This window comes from Nanorana parkeri, unplaced genomic scaffold (assembly GCF_000935625.1).
Source record: "Nanorana parkeri isolate BGI_ZX_2015 unplaced genomic scaffold, ASM93562v1 scaffold526, whole genome shotgun sequence".
NCBI lineage: Eukaryota > Metazoa > Chordata > Amphibia > Anura > Dicroglossidae > Nanorana > Nanorana parkeri.
This window is the reverse complement of record NW_017306794.1, coordinates 937176-965063: the sequence shown is the minus strand read 5'-3', so window position 1 is coordinate 965063 and position 27888 is coordinate 937176. Positions and strand designations below refer to the sequence as shown.

The 27888-nt window shown below is 43.8% G+C and overlaps 1 protein-coding gene across 1 annotated transcript in view; it reads left to right on the top strand.

Annotated features, from left to right (window-relative positions):
• Positions 1–27888, top strand: part of DDX47 (DEAD-box helicase 47) — a gene marked incomplete at its 5' end in the record, with an annotated part of 247895 nt that overhangs the window by 117968 nt on the left and 102039 nt on the right. Inside the window, 2 exons of the mRNA XM_018561473.1 lie at positions 2201–2347; positions 4180–4317. Coding sequence (XP_018416975.1) covers positions 2201–2347; positions 4180–4317 — 285 coding nt within the window. The remainder of the gene's footprint in view (positions 1–2200; positions 2348–4179; positions 4318–27888) is intronic.

Below are 27888 nucleotides of genomic sequence, written 5' to 3'. Positions count from 1 at the left end.
TTTGCAGGCGGCCCTTTGAGTGGTTCTTTTTTGGGTTTCGTTGTTGTTTAGCCCATCCCTCATTGGTTACTGCTTGGTGACGTCCCTACCTTTCAGGATCTCCGATCTGTTGCCCTGTGTCCTTCAATGAACGGGAGAGAAAATAGGATTTTTGTACTCACCGTAAAATCCTTTTCTCTCCGTTCATTGAAGGACACAGGTCCCGCCCTCTTTCTCTGGGTATGCACTCCTAACTGCTTGTTACTAACTGGAGACTTGTCAGCAGGTGGGGGGTTGGGCCACCAGCAGGGGCCGCCCCTAGGCTGTCTAAGTCTTTTTTTGTTATGTGCCTAGCGTCCTACTCCTGCAGGTGGCGATATACCCTACCTTTCAGGATCTCCGATCTGTTGCCCTGTGTCCTTCAATGAACGGAGAGAAAAGGATTTTACGGTGAGTACAAAAATCCTATTTTTTTCTGGATCTAGAACTTTCCCATGAGGACAACCAGATGGTAACCAAGAACCACTTTAAACCACAGGTGGAAATTCCTATTTACCTTATCATAGTTGCCATCACCCCCTTTGGAAAAGTAATGTATTGAAGAGCCAATTCAGCAGATTGTGAAACATTGCACTAAGAAGGACTATATTACCCTAGGCTTGTACCTTTTAGCCATGCATTCAGTGAAAAAAGCTACCCCACAGAAAACATTGGCGCAGCTTTCATCGAATATCATTCAACAGTACCGAAAAAGAAAAAAAAAATTGAGCTGTACAAGGAGAACCCAACACTGTATGTTTTATAAACCAATTAAAACATAAATGCAAAGCCATTTAACATTGCATTAAAAAAAATGGTATCTTCTGCTTAATAACCAAAATTAGGTCCGTTCCTTTCTCCTAAACCTAAGAATATTTTCAGAAAAGCACAAAATATCAAATATAGCACCCACCAAACTCTGAAAAAGGATTTCTAAACAGAATAATTGTCTCTTAGACAACAGTGAGGGCACATACCAATGTAGAAAGGTTTTGTAGGGTTGCAACAACTAATCTATGATAATCGATAATGAGAATCATTGTGAACTATTCTCATAATCAGTTATTCCAATTAGTTGAACCCCCCCCTGCTGCCGCCGTCACTCTGCTTCTCCATGCTCCTCTTCACTTGTGAGTTGCCTGTGGAAAGGTAGAGTCCGAAGTGGAGTGAGGCTGAGGATAAGGGCAGTGAAGTACAAAGTCAGGATCCAGGAGAGTAGTTGAGAAACAGGCCAAGGTCTAACATGAACAAGGCAGCAAGGTATAAAATCAGCAGGCAGAAGAGTGACTGAGACTTTGGCCTATTTCCTGACCAGGAAACAGGCCAAAGTCTCAGTAATATTCAGCGATCAATCCAGCAGCAGTACACACGGGAACAAACCCAAATAAATAGGCTCAGAGCACAGGAAATGCTCAGTATTTAAAGGCTGAGATGATTGTGGATTGACTGCAGCTGGCAAGCAGGTGGAGCAAGAGTCCAGAGAAAAAGCTGCGGAAGAGAAACCTGCAGTGCAAAGGTGAGTCCAGCAGGTGGCTGAAAGGCAATGCCTTCTATGGCAAAGTACTTCTATGCCAGTTCAAATCCCCACAGCTACAAAATAGGTGCTGGGCAGACGAGCACCTGACAGGTCTGTGTCCCCTTCAATCAGAGGGGACACAGAGCACTGCTGCCGGCACCCAGCAGTGAGTAGAGACCGCTGTGCCTCTGCATTCCCCTTGCTGCCGTGCCCCGTTCTTCCTCCTGCAGCAGCTCCTGGTTCCTCTTCTGCTGACCCCATCCCCCCTCTTCTGCCGGCGGTAGCCCCCGCACACCCCCCCAGAAGTCTGATAAAGTCACGGGTGCGATGGAATGATCTAACACCGTCATAAAGTTTCCCATCCAGCGACTGAGAGAAATAGCCAGCCTACTATTGGCTATTTTAACCACCTCCCAGCCGGCTGTTGTAAAAAAAAAAACAGGTCCCATAGCAAGATTTTTTTCTGTGCTTTTACCTGCACTTTAAGTTGGTAACGGGGTCTCTGTATGAAAAGCGTGCATCTTGGTGTTTCAGGGGTATGCATTTCCTGTTTTGCACACTGATAAATTACATGAATTGTGTCATGCTTGTGATTCTTGGGTCCTTTTAAGTTGGTAAGCAAATTCTCATTACCTAAAAGTTTGTTGTTCTTGTTTCCTTATCCAGGACAGTTATTTAGTGTACATTTTAAATGAGCTGGCTGGAAACTCCTTTATGATATTCTGCAGCACATGCAACAACACTCAGAGAGTATCCCTCTTACTGCGAAACCTTGGTTTTACTGCCATTCCGCTTCATGGACAAATGAGTCAGGTAACTAATTTCTAAAGATATGTTTTCATGTGTGGTTGTTTTAAAGAGCTACATAAATCATGTATGTGATCTGTGACTATCCAGTGTTAGTGTTGTTGCGACTCTGGTTGCAGGCATGTCTCAGGGCTTGTTCACACCAAATGTGGACCATATCTGCATGAGTTTCTGCACATGCAGTGCAGTGTGTTTTTGCCGTGTTGCGGGCCGTTTTTGAAAAAAACCCAATAAGCTTAAAATGGGCTTTCTGTGCGTGCCAGGGCGTTTGCGTGCGTTTTGGTGTGTTCCAGAGCCGAAAAAGTAGGGCATGCTGCAGTTTTTTCACATGCTCTGGAACTGAACGCTCTGGTGTGAACTAGAGCCCATAATACCATTGGAATGCATTGGATTCAGTTTTGATACATTCTGTAACTGCTCTGCACTTGTTGTGAACTAGCCCTAAATGAGTGTGTTATTTCACATAAAGCTCAAGGGGAGGGGTAGCTAAAATAAGTTGTAGGGGGGCCAACGATGGTATAGATTGTGGGAGATGTGATTGATGAGTGATGGAGGTCATTCAGACAGGAAAATAGGTGGGCTCAAGATAGCTGCTGCAACTCCAAAGGGTTATATTGTGGAGATGCATTATTGCAGGAAATTTTGAATATGTAGTTTCAACATGGGAAAAAGGTAAGGCTGTAAATTCCTTCTTCTGTAACAAACTATAAGGACCCACTTGTTTTCCACATGAGTACATTTACTAATGTATTCCAGTAACCAAGAGTTAGTAGAAAACGGGCTAATGACCTCTATCTGCTAACAGCACAGAGTTGTGCCACAGCCAGGAAGGATCTCAACAATGTTGTCAGAATTTGCAGGGAAAAAGAGACCGTGATCTGATCAATTAGCAGTTAGATGATCACTCAGCTCTCCGTATAAAGCCAGCATGTGACAGCTGCAGTGTCCTACTCCTAGTAGGTTTGACTCTCCGCACACTTCTCTTTTAATGGGCAATGCTACTTTTAGCTCTCTTGGAAAATGATTATGAGACTCAACTAGGGATGTCCCGATACCACTTCTTCAAGTACAAGTACCTCCCCTCATGTACTTGCCGATACCAATTACCGATACTTTTTCTTAAAGGGACAGGTGACATTTTTTTGAAACTATGCAGACTAATGATTTTAGGCCAATTTCTTTAGGATTATGAAGAACTTTAATTTAAGACTGTTTTAGAACAATAAAACATTTGTATTTTCTTTCAGACAGCTGTCGTGAAACTACAAATCCAATCATGCATGTGCCTCTGGGATTATTTCACCTATTCATGTTAGCAGGGGAGAAATCCCTCTGTCAATACTGGAATTTGGTTCTCTTTTTTCCTAAGAGGCAACCTGGGTTATACTGTGGCTCTCACCCTAGCCCAGGGGTGGGCAAACTCTGGCCTTCCAGCTGTTGTGGAACTACAAATCCCATGAGCCTTTGCACAGGCATGACTCCAAGATGCAGATGCATGATAGGATCTTTAGTTTCACCACAGCTGGCAGGCCGGAGTTTACCTACCCTTTCCCTAGACCATGGTACTCAATATTGTGGATAGACACCGTCCAAGGAAACGTTCATCACATGCAATCACTCAATTACGCTTGACCTATATTCATGCACGAAAAGGGATTTTTAATACTCCGGAAGGGATTGTTCACACCACCTTCCCTTTGATTCAGTTGGTGCTTTACCAAAATAGAACATTAAAACAAGGGTTGGTTTACATATTATCATAATGCACCAGTAACATTGTACTTTCAGAACCAAGGTTTTAATTGTGCACTTAATATGACACATTTTTTCCCCTCTAGAACAAAAGACTGGGAGCTTTGAATAAGTTCAAGGCAAAATCTCGCTCCGTTCTCCTTGCCACTGATGTTGCAAGTCGTGGATTAGATATTCCACATGTGGATGTTGTGATAAATTTTGACATTCCAACCCACTCCAAGGTAAGTTAAAGGTTTTGGCAATCCAGCCCAATGCAGCCTTGGCGTAAGCGATAGCATTGTAGCTACAAGTACATATTAGTGGCTATTTCTGATAGAATTAAATAACTCAACTATTGCAAATACAGAATTCCATGATATTATTACAATAGGTGACCCTTTGTTGGTGAAATCTAAAATGTTTGCTTTTGTGGCTTAACCGATTCCCGGCAGGCTGTAATGGCCAGCCTGGAGCTTCTTGGATGTAACAGGGCCACCCACCTGTGCGCGCAGCGTTTGACGCCCATGATAAAACACAGAGTTCATCACAAAATATAGCCAAGTGGTTGACGGAATCCGGGATACAACAAAGACTTAGTCTACTTAATGCAAATAAAGCGTTGGGACCGGATAATCTGCACCCTAAGATACTTAAGGAACGAAGCAAGGTTATAACCACTATTATTCCTCATTTTTAAGGACTCTCTAATGACTGGTAGAGTTCCGAGTGACTGGCGGAGGGCTATGGTAGTTCCAATATTTAAAAAAGGGGCAAGATGCCAACCTGGGAATTACAGACCAGTTAGTCTTACATCGGTAGTTTGTAAACTGTTAGAGGGAATGATTAAGGACTACTTGGTAGAATTTGTCATTAACTATACCATTATCCTGAACAATCAGCATGGTTTAGGAAAGACCGTTCCTGTCAGACTAACCTACTGACTTTTTACGAGGGGGTAAGTAGAGATCTGGGTGGAGGGAGGTCTGTGGATGTGGTATATCTGGATTTCTCAAAGGCTTTTGATACGGTACCACACAAACACTATACAAGCTGAGAGCTATGGGCATAGATGGAAGGGTGTGTACATGGATAGAGAACTGGCTAAAGGAACGGGTACAGAGAGTATCAATGGCGCCCTTTCAGACTGGGCTAGTGTCATTAGCGGTGTGCCTCAGGGTTCTGTGCTGGGACACATGCTTTTCAACCTATTTACGACATCGGGGATGGAGTAAACAGCGATATCTCAGTATTTGCTGACGATACCAAAATTGGGAGCGTAATAGAAACAGGGCAAGATAGTGTAACATTGCAGGAGGACCTGGATAAAATAGGGGGGGGCAACTATGTGGCAGATGAGGTTTAATGTCCATAAATGCAAAGTTATGCACTTTGGCATTAAAAATAGGCAAATGGGTTATACAATTATGGGTATGCCGCTAGGTTTGACTTGATGGACTTATGTCTTTATTCAACCTCAAATACTATGTAACTATGTAAAAGCTTTTAAAGCATCACCTATGGGCAGTTTTTTTTTTTCCGATTTTCGCGGGAGCATGTAATTTTAAAGCTTGACATGTTTGGTGTCTATTTTCCCAATGTCAAGCAAAACAGATGGCAAACGCACTCATCAACTCGTCATCAGCTTTACAGTAAGGTGCACACGGAATGGGCTTTAAACAGTAAAATAGCAAAAAGTTTTCCTGGTACACTCACAAGCTAGCATGTAAAAAAAACTTGTCTCACACTAAGGTTAAAAACAGAGGTTTGGATACATGTCTTCTGCAGAAAATGTGAAAGCCGCACAGCCGCGCCAATGCACCTCTTATAGTGCGGTCCTAACTCTAAACTTTCAGAGCCTTCATCTTGGAGCACATGGGCAGAAGATAAAATTGGTTGCAGGTTTGTCAGGAGGAAGCCCAACCCCCTTAAAGGCACAGAGACGCACAAGGGATCCCGCACATCCCAATGGCAGCTGAGATGGCAGCCCCCATGCATCACTGCACCAAAACAGTCAAGCAAAAAAACTAGTGTGAGACAAGTTTTTTTCTCTCCCGTTCATTGAAGGACACAGGCAACAGATCGTAGATCCTGAATGGTAGGGTAATATCGCCACCTGCAGGAGAAGGACGCTAGGCACAAAACTAAAGACCAATTACAGCCTAGGGGCGGCCCCTTCCGGTGGCCAAACCCCCCACCTGCTGACAAGTCTCCAGTTTTTTGCCTAGCGTCAGGAGTAAGGAGCTAAAAAAATTTCTCTGGAGAAATTTTTTTCCCTTCTTCCGTTTGACTCGATTTCTTCTAGCAAGTGTCCCCAGGGCGACATGCTGGATGACTGTAGATCCTTGTAGTCTCCCCTGGGTGACCGTCGAGTGCATGCAGACTCTGCCACGGTGGGTCGGCTGCGACATGTGGTCCCCCCTGACGCCTGTGGGTTCGTCCCGTGGAGTGCATATGACAGGGGGTCCGGGCCTGCCTGTCACAGCGCTCCCCTCAGGCTGGTGACGCCGCTACGGTCGGGGGCGTCTTCCTACCGTTTCCCTACTCGTCCTGGATCCTAGTTGTGGAGTCCGGCCTTCGCTCCGCGGGGGTATGTATGTGGGGTCTGCGGTTGATGTGTCGTGGGGACCTGGAGCTGAGGTAAGATTTGGCTGCGCTGTTCTCTCACAGCTGCGGCCTCCTGTCTCCCCCCTCCCCCCTGCCTCATGGTGCTTGGGCTTCAGTGGGCCGTAGATGGGCTCCTGTGCGGCTGCCTTGGTGGGGACTTAGGCTCTGGGGAAGCTTCTGGGGCTGACGCTGCTCGTTTGGCGGCCGCTACTCGAAGCCCCGGTCTGATTAAGGCCTCCATGCGGTTCGGCGGCCGCCATCTTGGATGTGGGCAGGCGCCCTTCCTGCCTCTGGATGCTCAGGCTTCGGCCCGTGGTCATCGTTGGGCTCCTGGATGGGCATCCGAGGGGTCTATGGCTCTTGTGGAGCTGCTGTGGCCGTTCCTTTCGTTTTGAACAACATCCGCGGCCGTCGCCGCTCGCTCGGCGGCCACGGCCACTAATTGAGGCCCCGGTCTCATTGCGGCCTCCAGGCGGCTCCGCGGCCGCCATCTTGGATGAGGGCAACTTTGCCCTTTCTCCTTTGTCACTTCCGCCCGGGCTTCCTTCAGCCTCGGGCGGATGGGGAGTGTGTTCCTTTCGGCCCCGGACGCCTTGACGGAAGGACACACAGTGTGCAGCTCTCCTCTGCCTTGCGGAGTCGGACGGCTGGGCTGGGACATGGACGCTGGGGGTCGTGAGTAGCGGGGTCCCTGTCTCCATCTCCCTTGCCTGGTGGTCTGCAGTCGGTGGGGTGCTTTTGTGCGGGTGTGCAATGATCGCAGGGATGACGCCCCTACATTGCCTTGTGTGGGCTGTGGGCAGCGCTCTGCGGACCCCTCTAGATCCCCTCTTGTGCGTCCTGTACGCCTGCACTGCTTTGCCAGTCGCCCGTGCGTCCCTCTGGTTCTTCAGGTGGGGGTGGGTGGGTGGTACCGCATTGTCCCTGAAGTCCTTTTCCTCTGTCATGGACGGGTTTGTAACGCGCATGGAGCGCGCCTTGACACAGCGCCCACCTGGAAAGCGGGCTTTTACCCTTGTCATCCCCTGCCTTGTCAGGGGAGTCTGAAGAGGAGGGGGAACTTCCTGCGACGTCGCCTCATCCTGATCCGGGTGATTCCTCACATCCTGTTTCGGCCAGTGAGGATGAGGCTGCGTCTACTCTCCATGATCCAGGAACGTGAATTGGTCTCCGCGCTGTCAGGGAGACCCTTAAAATTGAGGACGTTGCCAGCACGTCCGCGCTGCCGCACGTGCAGTTTGGGACGCATAAGAGTAGGCGTTCTGCCTTTAATCAAGGCCACGGTTATTCCGGTGGAGGATTCTCCGTCCTTTAAGGACCTTTTCGATAGGAAGGCTGAGGCGCTTTTGTGGTCTCTGTCTCGGGCGCGCTCATGCGTCCGGTCTTGGCGTCTGCTTTGGTCTCTCAGACTTTGAGTGGGCTAAGATGTTACATCAGGGGCTTGCGGAGGAGAATGTCTCCCCCGTTTTCGTGGAATTGGCGGACCAGTTGGTGCAAGGCCTTCGCTATGTCTGCAATTCGGCCTTGGATGCGGCGCCCTTGGTGTCCAAGGTGTCGGCGGTGAAACTTCGCCGTTTGCTCTGGCTTGAATGCTGGTCGGCTGATATGGCTTCCAAACAGGCTCTACAGGTGTTGCCTTTTACTGGGGACCGTTTGTTTGGTTCCACCTTGGATGGGATCATTGAGGATCTGGCAGGGGGTAAGAGTACCTTCCTTCCCCAGGCGCGCAGGAAGGAGCAGCGCCGTAGGCCTGTGCCTACTTTCTCCGCTCACAAGCGGCTTTTTCGTCCTCCGACAAGGGCGGTAAGTTTAACAAGTTTAAGTATACCTGTTCCGTACCTATATAGCTCTATGTGATTCTGAAACCCATGCTTTGATTTAAGCTATAATAGTAGAAATCATCTATTACCCCTTAATGTGACCTTATGAGTGGCCCGTCTAAACTTCATCCTTTTTAAACATCAGGAGGTTCCTTCCAGTCCATATGGACATACATGATGTCTAAAGTTTATTCCTTTATTACTATACATTAGTCAAAATATATGTACACTTGTGATTATGTATGGGTAAAGGGACTTAGGAATGTTATTTAAGGCTCCACAGGTGCCATTACATTATATTAAAGTATATGCAATACCAAAAGTACACCTTTTGAAAAACGACATGGCTCGCTGACTGTGAAATTTGGCAGTCTATTAGCCTCATTAACGAGCTATTTAACACATCCATGCAAAATACAAGACACACGCCCCTCTGAGGAAGCCCCTTTGTGGGGACGAAACGCGTCAGGGTAACGTGTGCAAGCAACTTCCCTGGACACTCACAAAAGCTCACCCCGTATACAAGTCTCGGTAGAAGCATATTCTAGCCTGTTCTCGAAGTGCGGAGACGGAGCGCAGCCGGCTTTACCTTCCCTGTGTCCGAAGCCGGTCCATAGGAAGGAGCGTGCACTCCACTGTTTGGATGTGGTTCGCGCTCTTCGTGTTTATTTGGAAGCTACGGCTTCCAAATAAGCTACCGACTCCCTGTTCGTGCTCACGGAGGGTACTCGTAAGGGTCGGGCCGCGTCGGCGGCTACCATCTCTAGGTGGATACGTACCGTTGTGACTCAGGCGTACGCCTCCGTTTCCTGTCACTGTCCATTCTGCTAGGGCTGTTGGGGCTTCCTGGGCTTTCCGCCACGGGGCCTCTGTTTCTCAGGGTTGTAAGGCCGCTACTTGGTCTTCTGTTCACACCTTTGTTAAGTTCTACAAGGTGGACGTGTTAGCATCGACGGATGCTGGTTTGGGGCGCAAAGTGTTGCAGGCGGCGCTTTGAGGGGTCTTTTGGGTGTTTTGTTGTTGCCCATCCCTCAGTGTGTGACTGCTTGGTGACGTCCCTACCATTCAGGATCTACGATCTGTTGCCTGTGTCCTTCAATGAACGGGAGAGAAAATAGGATTTTTGTACTCACCGTAAAATCCTTTTCTCTCTGTTCATTGAAGGACATAGGCCCCGCCCTCTTTATGGGGTGTACACTCCTAACTGCTTGTTACTAAACTGGAGACTTGTCAGCAGGTGGGGGTTTGGCCACCGGCAGGGGCCGCCCCTAGGCTGTAATTGGTCTTTAGTTTTGTGCCTAGCGTCCTTCTCCTGCAGGTGGCGATATTACCCTACCATTCAGGATCAACGATCTGTTGCCTGTGTCCTTCAATGAACGGAGAGAAAAGGATTTTACGGTGAACACAAAAATCCTATTTTTACATGCTAGCTTGTGAGTGTGCCAGGAAAACTTTTTGCTATTTTACTATTTACCCAATGTGATCCCATCTTTTATAATTTACCAAAAATATGCCTAAGAATAAAAAAATTTTTAGCATAATGTAGGAAAACAGGTGTTTTTTTTGAAGTTTTACGGTACTTTTTTCATTCTATAGTAAAAAATTAAAATCTCTCTGGTGATACTACTGCATCGCTCAATACTAAAAAAAATAGCCTGGCCAGGAAGGGGGTGAAACACCTGGTCTTTAAGTGGTTAAATAATGATATTAAATCTGTTATTTCAGATTGGTAAGACTTCAATCAAAATAATCTAATTTCCTGTTTTTGCTAAAAGGGTATGGGTGAATAAGATCTCTGTTTTTCTTGAAATATGTTGTCAACTTTGGGAACCACTTACGGTATTAAAAATGACTGTAAAGATTTGAAATGCATACTTTTAAGGTTTACAAATTAGTGGTGGATATCCAAACTGCTTTAGTCAAACCACATTTCCAATGGATTTTTTTATTTTGTCATTTAATTTTATCTTCTGTCATTGAAGGGCACAGCGGGGATAGTTAGATCTTGACTGTTTGGTTATAGCACCACCATCACGAGTAGCACACTAGGCAAAAAAATAAACTAATTCACAGCCTAGGGGCAGCCCCTACAGGTGTCCAAATCCCTTAACAGCTAAAGGCAGCTCATTTTTTTGCCTAGTGTCAAGGAGTGAGGACCTAAGCTCCCTGCTGGGAATCTTCTTCTTTTTTTTCCTTTTCATCTGTCTTCCGGACCTTCAATCAACAACTGAGCTGGGTGACAGGCTGGATAATCTAGATCTTTGTAGTCCCCCCAGCTCAGCCATCGAGCGAATGCAGTTCCTTAGCTACTTGCGGGGTCTGCTGCGGCAGCCCTATCCTGGATCTATACTAGGGCAGCCTGTGAGAGTTCCTCACGGGGGACAATATGACAGTGTGACTTGTTGCTCTGTCACAATGCCCCCCCCCAGACAGGCAGCGCCCCAGCTGCGGCAGGAGGCAGCCTGTTCTGGGAGATTATACTCTTCATGTATGCTGTAGCTGGTAAGTACAAGTGGACCCTCCTCCCCTTCCCGGGCCTGGGGTTTGGGGGGTTGGAGTGGTCAGGGGTACCTCTCCTCCCTTTTCACCTGTGCTGTGTGTTCTATGATTACCCTCTGCCCTGGCACTCCCTATTGCTTATGGCTTTATGGGCTCTCTGTCTCAGGGGTACACATGGCTTCTACTATGACAGCATGTGCAATGCGGGTGGTTTGTTGAGCAGTGTTCCGTTTGCTATCTGGGCTTGCTCTGCTATGTTAGTGCGCCTGCCATTCTGGTGTGGTGTCCCGGTGGCCATATTCCATGTGGTTGGATTCATTTTTGCAGTTGCACATGCTGCTCTGGAAGCGAGGGCTTCCCGACCTCCTATGACCTCTCTGGGACCTCCGGCGGTCGTCTTAGTTTCACAGCTGGCACTAGGTGGTGAGTCATCCAGCTCACCCCCCATGTGTCATACACTGGGGCCAGGGATGTTGGCTACTATTTGTTGGGTGGCTGACATTCCCACGCTCCTGGTATGTTTTTTGATGGCTTTGTTTTCCACCACCCTACCTAGCTTGTTTTTTCTTTGGTGTAGAGGGATGGTCAGTTATCCCCATGGGGGGTTGTGACCATATGGTTCTCTGGGGGCAGTCTTCGTCATCCCCTCCATGGGCGATACCTTGCAACAGGCGTTAGGGCACGTCCAGATGTTCTCCTTGCAATGGTTGTCTGGGTAGAGCACAGTCTTGGTTATGTGTGTGTTTAATTGTGGATGTGTGTCCCCTGTTCTCTAGCCTTGTTTCTTTGGTGATTACTGTGGCTCGGTTGTGGTCTACTGTCTGGACCTGTGAGGAGGCCCTGTCAGACTTTCCTTTTTCAGTGATTCTCCTATTGGGATGTACTGTAGTCCAAGGGAGGACGGGCCCCTTCCTATCCCAAATAATGCTATTGGGGGTTCCGCAGCATAATAGGTTGTTCCTCGTCGTTAGGTTAGGCTGTTCTGTCTAGGATAAGGATGAGCCTAGGTTTGATAATCCAGCTACTATCCCTACTGTCCTCCTTTTGGAACCTTGAGCCCTTTCCTTTACATGTTTTTTGGAATGGCCATCTCCATGCTGTTCTACAAATCTTTGTACTACTTCACAATACGAGCACCGTGGCATGGCGCATTGTATTTGTTGGAAGAAGCCATCTCCACTGGGATACGCCATCCACATGATGGGATGAACTTGATCAGCAACGATACTTTGGTATGTTGTGCTATTCAGACGTTGTTCCACACGAATTAAAGGGCCAAAATCATGCCAGGAAAACATGCCCCAAACCATAACACTGCCCCCACCAGCTTGAAGGGTTGTACTCATGCATGTGGGGTGCATGCTTTCATGCTGTTCCCACCAAATTCTCACTCTGCCATCTGCATGATGCAACTGGAAACGTGATTCATCGGACCACATGACTTTTTTCCAATGCTCGACTGTCCAATCCTTGTGTTGCTGTGCAAATTGGATATGTTTTATCTTAACTGCAGACAGCAAAGGTGTTCGAACAGGCCTTTGGCTTCCATATCCCATACGATGCAGTGTACGGCGAACAGTGTGTTTAGAGATCATTTGAGAGGATCCCTGATTAAGATCTGCAGTAATTTGATGCACTGTTGCCCTTCTGTTGTCTTGTACCAGTCTTGCCACTCTCGGTTCTGCCCTAACATTGACTAGTCGCAGACTTCAGTGTATGTATATATAGATATAGATATATATCTATATCTATCTATATCTATCTATATATATGGATATATATAGATAGATATAGATAGATATAGATATATATATCCACACTCTTATAGTGAAAACTAAGAATAGCTGCAGTGTTAACAGTGGTCCCACTGTGGTAGAGTAATTATTACAATTTACACCGCACTGTAAAATAATTGTTCCTCCCTTATACTAAATAAATCAACATGTATATAGTAGGGAAATCATATGAGCAATATATCACAACTTATTCACACCCTATATTTTTTCTTTAATTCTAAATATTCTTTACAAATTTAAAAAGCAACCAAAAAATCAAATACAACTGTACTATTACAAGGACAATCCTGAAAAGTAATTGTACTAACCTTCATGTAACAACAAATATTTTTTGAGGCTCCACTAATATTTTTTCACGTAAGCTCAATATTCATCAGAGCACAGAAATTCGGGGCGTGACCGACCGTGGAGGAAGATGACCGTGGAGGAAGATGGCCGCATAGGAGACAAGCTGCGGCTTCGTATCCATCATAGGACATAGTGACACGGCCAGAGGGACTGCCAGCGATTACTAAACACATCCCCGTCTTCATCAGTTACCGGAGCCGAGGATGAACAAAAGAAAACAAAGGGCAGCCGTGGAAACTAACGGATTTCTTTAAAGCCGCCAGGCCGCCTAGATGTCACAAAGATGGCGCCGGCCCGTCCTGCACGTTGGCAATGTTCTCCTCAGCCCCTGGGAGAGAGGCCGGAAAACAAGCTGTGATGTCCAATACAACTCCTAACGAGACTGGCTCATCTATCCAGGGCAGCCCAGGAAAACCAAAATCAAAGAGGGCCACCCCGAATTCCAGAAACAGGGATGTAAGCTCTCCATCTAATACTGATGATATTGCTGATGCACCTGATGGCCATAATGCGCTACTTGATGCTTACCCGACATCTAATCAGCCCATCATGGACACCACTTTAAAGGATATGCTACTGTCTCTTCGAAATTCTTTGCATGAAGATTTTTCATCCCTTATCCACAAGTTCACTGAGGAACTTACTGATCTGGGAGATAGAGTGGATTTCATGGAAACTAAAATGGGGGATTATGCAGAAGAACATAATGAATTAGTGGATGCCCATAAAACTACAGCTGAGGAGATCCCCCGCCTTAAAGATAAAATGGCGGATATAGAGGACCGGTCCTGACGAAACAATGCCAAGTTGAGTGGAGTGCCCGAGTCGGTTCCATCGACTGATCTTAGAATCTATGTCCAATCGATGCTGAGAGATCTCTTCCCTTCACTGCAAAGCTTTGAAATAGTGGTGGATAGAGCACATCGCCTTCCTAAGCCTTCTTATCTCCCTGTCACGTTACCTGACATTGCACGCATTCATTTTTACCATGTGAAGGAGCAGCTTATGTCACTGGCACGTTCCACATCTCCGCTACCGGCTCCCTATACCCACATTGTACTATACAACGACCTATCGCAGATGACCATTCAAGCATGGAAAGCATTACATCCCGTGACTAAAGCGCTTCCCAACCACAAAGTGGCGTATAAGTGGGGATTTCCCACCAAACTCATCATATCGCATAATGGGAAATAGCATACTGTCTCTGAAGTGAACAAAGGGTTCAAGTTGCTCCAAGACTGGCGCTTCATTACATCCTCATCTGCTCCCGATCCTACTTGATGACACATTTCTGCGGTATAACCACTGCTCTGTGTTCCCTCTGGTGCCTAGAAAAATAGTTATACTTTTCCAAGTTGAATTGGTCCTGAATGGATTCGAACCCAGGAGTCCGTCTCCGCCCTCTGATAGTGATGGATATTTTACCATCACAACATTGGAGGACCCGATATGGGGTCTCTCCAAATGTTGTTTTATTTTTATGTTATTTTCTGTAGTTCCTGTTTTTCCTTTTCTTCCCTTTTTCCATTCCCACTACCCAGGAGCTATGATCTTAGTGCCCAGCACTTTCATATTGAGGCACACTACACCCGCTACCACCTGTATAGACTATGCAAATAATTACAAATTTGATATCAAACGATACCACTGGACTCTTGGAAGTCTTCTATGCTACCATGCCATCGTTCCTTACAATTTTTTATGGATCTTAAAATTCTGTCATTAAATGCTAAAGGTCTAAACAGTTACTTCAAAAAAAACCTGCTTTGGGAAGAATCCCTTCGTCATTCCAGTGATACTTTGTGTCCAAGAGACTCACTTCACCCCCCTGTATTTCGCCATGCACACTTCCCTCATATATACTTCTCCAATGCTCAAAAGAAGAAAGGAGGAGTGCTTATAGCCATTAAAAACACTGTCTCCTTCACTCCGAATGGACGATATCTTATCTTAGTATCTTAGTATGTGATATTAACTCCTCTACCTACATTATAGCCAATGTGTATGCACCTAATACACGCCAAGTACCTTTTCTGAAAAAGATAATATCAAAAATTAACTTGATACGCCAGGGATACCTTCTTCTTTGTGGAGACTTTAATGCTATTCTAGACGCCTCTATGGATTTTTCAAACCCTACAACATCTAGAAGACCATCTCTATCTACAGTGCTATTTTAAAGAGGGCCTTTACGATGCCTACATCCATCTGAAAAAGACTATTCCTTCTTCTCTACACCTCATGCATCATATTCGAGAATTGACCTGTTCATTGTGGACAAATGGCTACCACAAAAAGTGAAAGCTGCTCACGTACATATAATTTCATGCTCAGATCATGCCCCGACTACCCTCACCCTTATAGATCGGGGTATGTCATCGACCACTCCACTACGGAGGAATAATGTGTCTTTGTTTTCATCACAAAATCATAGACCGTTCATAGAGGACCGGTTGAAGGAATACTTTCGGCTTAATGAGCATTCCACTGATGACCCCTTTGTGGTGTGGAATGCCCATAAAGCATTCATGAGAGTGGTTCTGATACAATTGGGAGCTAGGAAGAGGAGGAGAAGGATGCAGCAGTTTGTTGACCTAACAACCCGAATTAAAAAACTGGAATTGGCTCATAAGCAGTCATTGGATAAGCGCCTCCTCGAAGATTTACTGGTGGCTAGGAATGATTTGCAGACCCTACTTATTTCTAATCATACATGGCAGTTGAATAGACTCAATGCTACCTTCTACCACCAGGGTAATAGGGCTAGTAAGTTATTAGCTAATAAAATTAAATTTAAACAATCCAAATCCAGGATAGCTAGCATAATTCATCCAAGTACTCACCAGAACTTTTATAACCCTAAAGATATAGCACAAGCTTTCCAATCCTATTACTCTTCCCTCTATAATCTGAAAGAGGACCCTCATACAGTCCAGCCAAAATTAGATGCCATTGAACATTTTTTACAGTCTTTGAACCTCCCCAAGCTAACACCAGAGGATTTAGAAGACATGAATGCTCCATTCTCATTGGAAGAGATAAAACAAACAATAACTAAATTACCGTTGAATAAATCCCCATGCGTAGATGGCTTTTCCAGTGAATACTACAAACATTTCCATGACATACTACTTCCCCCATCTACACACAATATTTAACTCTGCTGCGTCCTCCTTCTTCCCTTCAGAAATGTTACGATCTATTATTGTTACTCTACCCAAACCAGACAAGGAGCCGGCTGATACTGAAAATTATCGACCTATATCCCTTTATAAACACGGATATTAAGTTGTACGCTAAGCTCATTGCCGAGAGACTATTGCCCATTACTTCCCTCCTGATAGGTCCAGACCAGGTAGGTTTTGTCCGAGGCCGCCAGGCCCCTGATGGGACTAGAAGAATGCTTAACCTCATCAGATATGTAGAAGTGCGGAAAATGCCTTCCCTGCTTCTAGCTGTAGATGCAGAGAAGGTGTTTGATCGTATTCATTGGGGCTACATGTCTAAGGTTCTCCAACAATTTGGCATGGGAGGTCATATTCTCTCGGCAATATTAGCATTATATACTGTGTTGCGATATACCTTAGTGGACTTTTTCAGACACGCATAGATTTGCAATAGAGATGGAGGTTTTGTTTGTTGATAGAAACTTGGTTCATACAATGGAAATGGCCAACAATACAGGCCAAACTGGTTTTACACAATGGTGTAGCTTGTCCTGCATTGATTTGTATCACAATGGGATGGTGATCGTAAATAGTCACGCCTAGCCTGGTCAAGACTCAAATCAAATCTTGACTACTGATGGCAATTTATGGTACAACGCTGCCACCTAGAGGTGGGAAACTGTATTGCATTTTCCCAAAGGTGAAAGGGGCATAGCTTCCAAAGTTTTAGGCCAGTTTTCTCTCAATAAAAAGCCAGTAGCTGAAAGGTAACACGGCAGTTCACCAGCACAGCAGTTCACCAGACCAGGGCTTCACAGGAGGGGGACTGTACGAGAGCGCTTCACAAGACGAGGGGACTTGCTTGAAGACCAGGACATACAAAGGATACTGCAACGAGAAGCCATTCGTCCTAGGCCAAGTCCTGCTCATCACCGAATTTATTGGAGCCTGCAGCCTAAGCTAAGTAAATTTTCAGTGTTTCCCCTCCTAGAAATCATACATGTACTAGAAGATAGTGTAGTGGGTGCATGTTATAGTTTGTAGCAGCCTGTCTTGTTTATGTATTTGTTTGCTTTTCCTGTAACTAAGTTTGTATACGCAGCATTTTTGCCAAGTAAAGTACTTTTAATGCTACTGGGTCAGTTTCCTTGAAGTTTACTGCAAGAACAGACAACAAATAGAAATTAAAGTTTTGCCAAGCTTTACAGCTGGGCTCATCCTTGAGATAAGCTTGACGTCTCTGGGATTTGTAGTCCAGAGCATTACATATACTAACCCCACAGCCCAAGTATATTCGTCCAATTTGCTGTCTAACCCATTCGTCATAACAAATGGTACGAGGCGAGGTTGTCCACTTTCTCCAGTTATTTTTTCAAAGATCATAGAACCCTTAGCAACGGCCATTAGAAACAATGCGCTGATAGAAGGAATCCAGGTGGGACCCCAGGTCCATAAAATTGGTCTTTTTGCAGATGATATCCTATCACTCTCAAAGCCGGCTTCTTCCCTGGAGGCGGTACAGAATACGCTCCAAATGTTCAGTGAATTATCATATTATAAGATTAATGCAAAGAAGTCACTAATTCTACCGATTAATGTAAACAAATCTGATATGAGTAATATGCAAGCTGAATTTCCATACAAATGGGATAGCTCACAGATCCCTTATCTGGGAATTAAACTCAAGTCCTCATCCAAAAATACTTATAAGAGTAACTTCCTACCCCTTATAGAGTCTGTAAAATCTGAATTAACCCGTATTACCAAATTTGAGTTGTCATGGATAGGTAGAATCTTATCATTTAAAATGTTCGTACTTCCTAGAGTCCTATATTCCGAACCATTACTTCCGGCTATATATTTTTTTACAGCTGCAGCGTATACATGATGGTTATATATGGCAGGGAAAGAAAGGCAGAGTGCGACACACGACTATGTGGCGCCACAAAAATAAAGGGGGAATGGGGCTTTCAAATCTAAAACATTACTATTATGCTTCTCTATTGGATCAATTGTACGCTTGGTTTCACCCATCACAGCATAATCTATGGTCCACTATGGGACAATACTTTGTCCATAGAGGAGATCTACCAGCTTGGTTGATAGCGAATTCTCTGAATAGGTCACTACAATGTACTGAATGTACGCTAAGCTCATTGCCGAGAGACTATTGCCCATTACTTCCCTCCTGATAGGTCCAGACCAGGTAGGTTTTGTCCGAGGCCGCCAGGCCCCTGATGGGACTAGAAGAATGCTTAACCTCATCAGATATGTAGAAGTGCGGAAAATGCCTTCCCTGCTTCTAGCTGTAGATGCAGAGAAGGTGTTTGATCGTATTCATTGGGGCTACATGTCTAAGGTTCTCCAACAATTTGGCATGGGAGGTCATATTCTCTCGGCAATATTAGCATTATATACTGTGTTGCGATATACCTTAGTGGACTTTTTCAGACACGCATAGATTTGCAATAGAGATGGAGGTTTTGTTTGTTGATAGAAACTTGGTTCATACAATGGAAATGGCCAACAATACAGGCCAAACTGGTTTTACACAATGGTGTAGCTTGTCCTGCATTGATTTGTATCACAATGGGATGGTGATCGTAAATAGTCACGCCTAGCCTGGTCAAGACTCAAATCAAATCTTGACTACTGATGGCAATTTATGGTACAACGCTGCCACCTAGAGGTGGGAAACTGTATTGCATTTTCCCAAAGGTGAAAGGGGCATAGCTTCCAAAGTTTTAGGCCAGTTTTCTCTCAATAAAAAGCCAGTAGCTGAAAGGTAACACGGCAGTTCACCAGCACAGCAGTTCACCAGACCAGGGCTTCACAGGAGGGGGACTGTACGAGAGCGCTTCACAAGACGAGGGGACTTGCTTGAAGACCAGGACATACAAAGGATACTGCAACGAGAAGCCATTCGTCCTAGGCCAAGTCCTGCTCATCACCGAATTTATTGGAGCCTGCAGCCTAAGCTAAGTAAATTTTCAGTGTTTCCCCTCCTAGAAATCATACATGTACTAGAAGATAGTGTAGTGGGTGCATGTTATAGTTTGTAGCAGCCTGTCTTGTTTATGTATTTGTTTGCTTTTCCTGTAACTAAGTTTGTATACGCAGCATTTTTGCCAAGTAAAGTACTTTTAATGCTACTGGGTCAGTTTCCTTGAAGTTTACTGCAAGAACAGACAACAAATAGAAATTAAAGTTTTGCCAAGCTTTACAGCTGGGCTCATCCTTGAGATAAGCTTGACGTCTCTGGGATTTGTAGTCCAGAGCATTACATATACTAACCCCACAGCCCAAGTATATTCGTCCAATTTGCTGTCTAACCCATTCGTCATAACAAATGGTACGAGGCGAGGTTGTCCACTTTCTCCAGTTATTTTTTCAAAGATCATAGAACCCTTAGCAACGGCCATTAGAAACAATGCGCTGATAGAAGGAATCCAGGTGGGACCCCAGGTCCATAAAATTGGTCTTTTTGCAGATGATATCCTATCACTCTCAAAGCCGGCTTCTTCCCTGGAGGCGGTACAGAATACGCTCCAAATGTTCAGTGAATTATCATATTATAAGATTAATGCAAAGAAGTCACTAATTCTACCGATTAATGTAAACAAATCTGATATGAGTAATATGCAAGCTGAATTTCCATACAAATGGGATAGCTCACAGATCCCTTATCTGGGAATTAAACTCAAGTCCTCATCCAAAAATACTTATAAGAGTAACTTCCTACCCCTTATAGAGTCTGTAAAATCTGAATTAACCCGTATTACCAAATTTGAGTTGTCATGGATAGGTAGAATCTTATCATTTAAAATGTTCGTACTTCCTAGAGTCCTATATTCCGAACCATTACTTCCGGCTATATATTTTTTTACAGCTGCAGCGTATACATGATGGTTATATATGGCAGGGAAAGAAAGGCAGAGTGCGACACACGACTATGTGGCGCCACAAAAATAAAGGGGGAATGGGGCTTTCAAATCTAAAACATTACTATTATGCTTCTCTATTGGATCAATTGTACGCTTGGTTTCACCCATCACAGCATAATCTATGGTCCACTATGGGACAATACTTTGTCCATAGAGGAGATCTACCAGCTTGGTTGATAGCGAATTCTCTGAATAGGTCACTACAATGTACTGAATACCCCTCTCTTTTATCTTCCCTTAAAGTATGGCAATACTTTATTAATAAGCCTTTCCCGAACTCACCTAAAACAGATATTCAAGTCCCACTAACCTCATATGAGATCCTCATACCGCACTTGAATCTCTCCTCTTGGAAGAGTAGTGAGCAATGCCATTTACCTTCTTTAAATTCCCTATCCAACCCTTTGGACAAATATCGTCTCTCACAAATCTTCCATTTCTGGAAGACATCCACATGCAAGACCCTATCAGTTCATACCAGAGCGTGGGATATATGTATAGCTAAAAGTCTTCGTAAAGTGCTTCCAAATTCTATTTAATTTTGCAAGACTAGAATTTTTGCAAAAACCCCCATATGCTCAAATGGGAAGCTGCTCTTGAAATACAACTATCGGACAGACAATGGGAAATGGCAATAAACGATAACTCATCCCACTCATGTTGTATAGATCATTGGGATAATGCTCAAAAGATAATTACTAGATGGTATCTCACCCCATTTAGATTATCTAAATTATTCCCGACCACATCCCCCTTGTGTTGGCGAAAATGCGGACATGTAGGTAATTTACATCATTTATTTTGGTCCTGTAGTAAACTGTCTTTTGGCACTCCATTTTAGATATTATAAACAAATTTACAGGATTAGACTTTTTGCTATCACCTGAAATGGCGCTCTTAAGTATTTCTATTGACAAATACCCTCCCAAGTATAGATCAGTCATTATGCATATACTATTTTCAGCTAGGATTCTCATAGCCAGAAATTGGAAATCCCCCATCACAGCAACCATAACAGATATAATTAATAGAGTATCTTCTAATTGCCAATATGAACGAGTAATAGCATAAAGATTAAATTCTGAGAACTTGTTCCATAAAAGGTGGGATTCTTGGATCCAGTTTCAAAAATGAACTACTTAAAGTGAGAGAGTTGTTTGACTTTATTATGTTTCACAATGTGCCATTATTTTAATGACTGCACATTCATAGCTCCTCCCCATTGTCCTTCCTAACCCCTACCCTCCCTTGTATGTATGGCCCTTTTCTTTCCGCCATCCCCCACCCATCTTTTCCTACCCATTCCCTTATAATACCCTTCTAGATTCCCTATAGTATAATAATTTGCTCCTCAGAGTTATTTTATTGATGTAAATGTTGAACAACATATGTACTTCCAATGTGGGATTCACATAGGGAGGTTTAGTTATAACTACATTTCATTACGACCATTTTGGCCTTTTTGTAATTACCTGTAATTGTAATTACTTAAATGCCAAACCTATATTTATATATTCAAATGTAGTCAACATTGTTTGTGTTGCAGATATTTTTGAAACTTATTAAAAATATAAAGTAAAAAAAGAGCACAGAAATTCATTCCAAGGAGACCGTGTCATCCTGTGCTTGGCTAAAGTGCCTCTTATTGCATTGGTAAGATCTTTCATTTTAATATCCTCAATTTTATTAAACCAGCATTTATTCGAAGGGGAAGGGCCCTTTTCCAGAAGGCTGGGGATACAGACACGGGCGGCATTCACTATCTGAATGATAGGCGAATACCAATAACCCTTGAAAGAATATGCATTATGATGAAACAGAAAAAATTATGGGTCCAAAGGGACCTCATCATCCATAAATTTATTAATAATAGAGTGGGCCTGAGACCAGAAAACTTGCAACCTAGAGCATGACCAAACAATATGAAGGATATCCACAGGGGAGAAGCCACATCACCAGCAGCAATCTGGTGTTTCTGGAAACATTTTATGAAGACATGAGGGGTTCTGTACCACCTGGTCAATATCTTGGACCCAGTCTCCTGAGAAGAATTACATATTGACGATGTGAGCCGATAAATTCTTTTTCATCCCCTTGAAGAGAGAGAAACCTCCAGGTCCCTCTCCTACCTATCAAAGAACTCCAAGGGCCTCTCCACATCAGACTATATCAATAGCTTATAGCAAAATGAAAGAGTCCTGCGCATCGGCCTAGAGTTCGAACATTCCCGCTCCAAAGTTGAAAGAGGGCGAACAAACCTAGACCCAGGGGGAAGTGATGAGAAGAAGTGAGAGTTGCTGATGTCTCCAAGTCCAAAGGGGCAAGTATAGGATACTCTGTCATGTTTGTCAATGAGGGCAAATGGGCTGTACTACGAAAATGATAGGCCTAATGTTTCTAATGCTGTCTTGAACTAAGAAAAACTTGGTCCCAAAAGCCAGGCTCAAAAAGGGGATTCCAAACAGTTGGAAACTAGGACGGAAAGAGTTATAACTGTTTAGATTGAAACGTAGCTGGAGTGATATACCATGCAGCACCTATAGTTGGATTCAATTTTATCTCTTTTACCATAGGGCCAGGACACCACGGTAAAGAGCACAAAGGGGATTTAGAGAAGATTTGTTCTACTCAGACCCACAGTTTCAACTCCCTATGCCTACACCAGTCCACAATCTGGGATAAATGTGCAGCCTGATAGTACAGAAAAATATCCGGAAGAGACATGCCCCCATGTTCTTTAGGCCTCCACAACACCTGTCGAATTCGAACCTCTTTTTGAGGCTCAGATCTTGGAAATAAGAGATTTTACTGATATAAAAAATGATCGAGGAATAGCAATAGGAAGAACCTGTTTGACTACATTACACCTACCCATCCAGGAAAACACCACCTGGGACAACCCTGGGAAACCTGCTTTCAATTTGTGCAAAAGGGGTGTGAAATTAAGTGAAAAAATGCCAATATTTAATCGAAGTGGAAGACCATTGAAACGAAAATGTGCCCTGAGCCTTTGAAATGTTTTGTGAGAGAGCGATTTAATGCCTCTGATTTCTGGCCGTTTATGTGAAAATGTGACAGTTCCCTGTATAACTGAAATTCAGCTAAAAGATTTGGAACAGAGCTTTCCGGTGCAGACAAAAAAAGTAAATCATATGCATATTAGACATCTGCACCGGCAACAAATTTGTTTTGATTCAGATTTTTTGGGGTTCAGGTCCGAAATTCAATTTGTTTCGGGATTCGGACGAAATTCATTAGCGGTTGTGTGTACGAAATTTCGTTTGTTGGATTAAAAAAAGTGTATGTATGTATGTATGTATGTATGTATGTATATATATGTATATATATATATATAACTTTTTTTTTAACAGTCTGCAGAAGCGGGGAAGAAAGTGTGAGGTTCATCCCGAATGTTAGGAGGGACCCCCTCCAAGTTAAAACAAAAGAGTGTGGGGTTCATACGTGCGTGGCCCTTTAGGACTGGTAGGAATTTGTAGCCCCAGAAAGTGAGGAAAAATGTGGGTTCCCCCCTAACATTCCTAACAGACCCTTGATCCGAGCACAGGCCCGGCAGGGCTGGAAAGAGCGGGGGGACCATCGAGCTTTGGACAAGTGAAGGAGGGGCTCCTGACAGGGCCAAGTGGAGAAGATTCAATGCTCGAATGGTGTTATGATACATAGTATCTCTGAGGAGAATACTGTATTCTAGACATGGGTATTCAGATTCGGACGTACCTGCAAATCAACGAAATTCAGTCGATTCAGCGGTTCATCCGAGATAACGACTTTCTTATATGCCTGAATGTACTAAAACTATATTTGGGCATAAATAAATTTGTTCACAGAATGGGCACGTTCTGCGCAGGCGTGCCACCATCTTTGAGTATATCTTGGTGTATACCAAGATGCACTCAAAGATGGCGCGCAAGCACAGAACGTGCCGGTGGGCGCTGCTCGTTTAGCATTTCCAGTGTGATGCCACATGCTGAGTAGGTCTTGGTGTACACCAAGATGGCGGGGCCTGAACATACTGGCACCAGCATCTTTATGTATGCCAAGATCCACTCAAACATGGCAGCGCGCAAGCGCAGAATGCTCCGGCTGCCGATATGGCCTCCGCTCATTCTGCATTTTCAGTGTTCGGATTCGGAGGCAAAAAATTTGTTCACCAATCTCCCCATTCTTTGGGACCAGGAGCCACGAGGACTGCATCACTTCGGTCCTTGAGCTATCATTACTCGGCTCCTGAAGCCCAGCATTAAGCTATTGAAGTGTGATCTGCACTTCAATAGCTTATTTAGAGTGTAAAGGTGACACTAGGGGTCTTTTTGGACCTCTAGTATCAACTTAAAGAGTACCTGTCACCACCAATATGCTATCACATGGGGGACTTGTAAGTTTTAAAAAGTAATATTAAATAAAATATGTTGGGTATCGCCGCGCACGACAGAGTGAGAACAATAATACGAAGACCACTATTTACGTGCATCTCTAAACTGATTACCTGTAGGAGCTCTTTAAGCGCCGTCTATAGACTTTTTTGGGTACTGAATTTTTGTCGCGTTTCAAATACACACACAATTTTTACCCTGGGCATCTATTTACTCGTCGTAACATCTTTTATAGTTTACAAAAAAATTGGGTGTTAGATTGTGTTTTGGGGCACCAAATTTAACGTGCATTTTTCAAAAAAAATGTAGGGGTTTGATAAAGAGTTGCACTGATATCAGGCCTAAAATGTGGATTCTAACATGTGTACAAAAAAAGGCATTGGCAGCAAAAGGGTCCTTAAGGGGTTAAGAAGGTTGTCATGGTAAAAATGAGGGACATGTCCCACTGTCACGATATCTGGTAATCTGTGCCGAATTGTCCCTTTGCTCCCTGGTGCTGGGCTGTCAGCCTATGGTGTTTCACAAGGCTGCAGCCAATCTGATCTCCTCCTCTATTTAGGACTACCTCGCTTGGTGCGAGCAACAAGTCTTATGCTTTTTTCGGACCCCTTGTCTCTCTTGCTATGCCCATGATCTTTCTCTTCGCTCATCTTGGATCCTTGCATCTTTGGCTTGATCCCCTGCGTCGTTCCCTGAGTTCCTGCTAGCCTAATTCCAGTTTGTAACTTTGTATATTGCGGCAGGCCTTCTATTGATTTTCCCAGTGTGTTGCGAGTTTCTCTGCTTTAATTGCTTATCTACTTCAGTGTTTTCCCACTCCAGTCATTGTGTGTCTGCTTCCTCCTTTTTACTTGCTTTCTTGTACTTCAGCCTAACTTTCTCTTGCGTACTGTAGTTCTTTCACTTGCCTTCCAATGTATCTTCCTTGTGCTTCGCAGTCACCCCTTTACTTCTGTGCTTCTCTTAACTTGTAGCTGTGTTGGACACTCACGTTGCATACTTTCTTGTCTGCACACCCCCTGTGTGCATTTATCTCTTTGTCCTTCTTTTTGTACTTTAGACCTTTTGTGCTCTAAAGTATACCCCTAGCTACTTACTTCCCTGTGTGTTAGGATCTCCAGAGACCTGTGCTTTGCGTATTGCACCCTTACTTGTGTGCGAGTGACTCTCTCGCTCCGTGTGCCACTGTTCCCATCTTCCTTTTCTTGGTTTCAAGTTTCTCCCCTACCTGTTTCTATATACAGTTCTCGGGTGCTTCCACTAGCCCCTAAGACTGTGTGGGTGCACTAGAGGGCCGCAACCTGGAAGGTGTCCAGCCACAGAATCATCCTCACCATTAGAAGCTCTGTAGAAAACCCAGCCCTTAGATCCTGCGCCTCTAGTGTGTCCCCAATACGCCCTGACTTTTAGTTTCTAAGTTCCTACATTCCAGATATCCCTCCTGTCTGTGACTCCAACCCGCTCTGCAAGTCCTGGAGTTGTCGTGCCCTAGTACCCCTGGCTGCGGACCGTGACACCCACTTTGACTCTGACAGAGCTAAATTGCAACTTTTCCCATATCTTTCTAGATGCACACTCATACAGCGTAGAGCTTTGCACACTTTTTTGGATGAACTCCACAAAGTTCAGCTCCCCTACCACTGAGGTTTTTTCCTAACGCATACTGGTCCATAAGGATGGGAAAACAGTTGAGCTGCACGCCAAGGACTACCTTCCTCAACTACGCCATATACTTAATTTGCCTAAAGTCAACATCCCAGGTTGGAAATCTGCACCCAACATTCCAGCCCCAGATTGAAGAACTGAAATATCACATTGGCATAAGTATTCAGACCCTTTGCAACAACACTCCCATTTCTTTGATTGTTTGCGAGATGTTTCTACACCTTGATTGGAGTCTTCCTGTGTTAAATTAAATTGATTGGACATGATTTGGGAAGGCTCACAACTGACAATGCATACTGTCAGAATGTTTATACTGCTCTGAAATACAGTTCTATTTATGGAAACAATTAAAAATCTATGGTTAAGGAGATTCCCAATGTATTTCCATAAATCAAAATTTTACGCGAGTTCTTTCATTTGCGCTGACTTCGAAGACAAGAGGAATACCAAAGTATACAAAATATAGATATTTATTTATCAAAAATCAGTGCAAAAATAATAAAATATAATTGGTGACAAACCAAGAATATGGATCAGATAATATCAATCAATTTGATAACACAGGTAATGCATAAAAATGTAACCACTGGATATTGTCCACAAAAAATATAAATGTAACCAAGATAACACAACTTTTTAAATGTATTACACAGACTAAGAAAACGAAAGGCTCAGGATTGACATGTGACTTCTCTCATTCTTTATCCCCCCCTGAGGTGTGGGCTTGGTTTGATCTATCATGTGATTACTGACATGAAACCTGATATCAGATACCCTTTTTTTTTTTTACAGACCTTTCCCTCACAATCACCATCAGGGGGCGCTATCCCCTCTCTTTATCCCCCCCTGAGGTGTGGGCTTGGTTTGATCTATCATGTGATTACTGACATGAAACCTGATATCAGATACCCTTTTTTTTTTTTACAGACCTTTCCCTCACAATCACCATCAGGGGGCGCTATTCTATGTAAAAATTGGGAGCATTTCATTTAATTTCATTAATTTCTAAAGATAAGGCAGTGATATAACCTTTAACCTCAGACCTTGGACAAAACCATGAATATAAACTTTTGACAATCCTTAATTACAAACTGTCAGACTTCAAGTCTGCGCTTCAATTTACAACCTAGAAAAACAGTCTAACAACCAATTAGCAATCCTCCTTAAATTCCTTGAAAGTGAGGTACTTAGTTTAGAGTTAGACCCAAAAGTTTTCATACATATAAGAAAAGAATATACATTGGCATGTACCTCCTAATTCTTTGCACTTTAAAATATAAAAACCCCATTATTAGTAATACACACTAATATATTTCAATGGGTACACTCAAACAATATATAATGAATATAGTTTGGATATATAAAAGTACATGTATAAAATGTAACTTAAAATCAGTCAATGATTAAATATTAAGTTAACAATGTAAATATCGCAAAATATGTGTAGCATGTGTAAATAAATAAAATATAATATTGTCGTGTGAAAACAAGTTATATTGTGAATAATAAATAAATAAATAAAATCTGGTTGAAAATTGTGTAAACGGGCGAATATTTCCATCTGGCAATCAAAAAT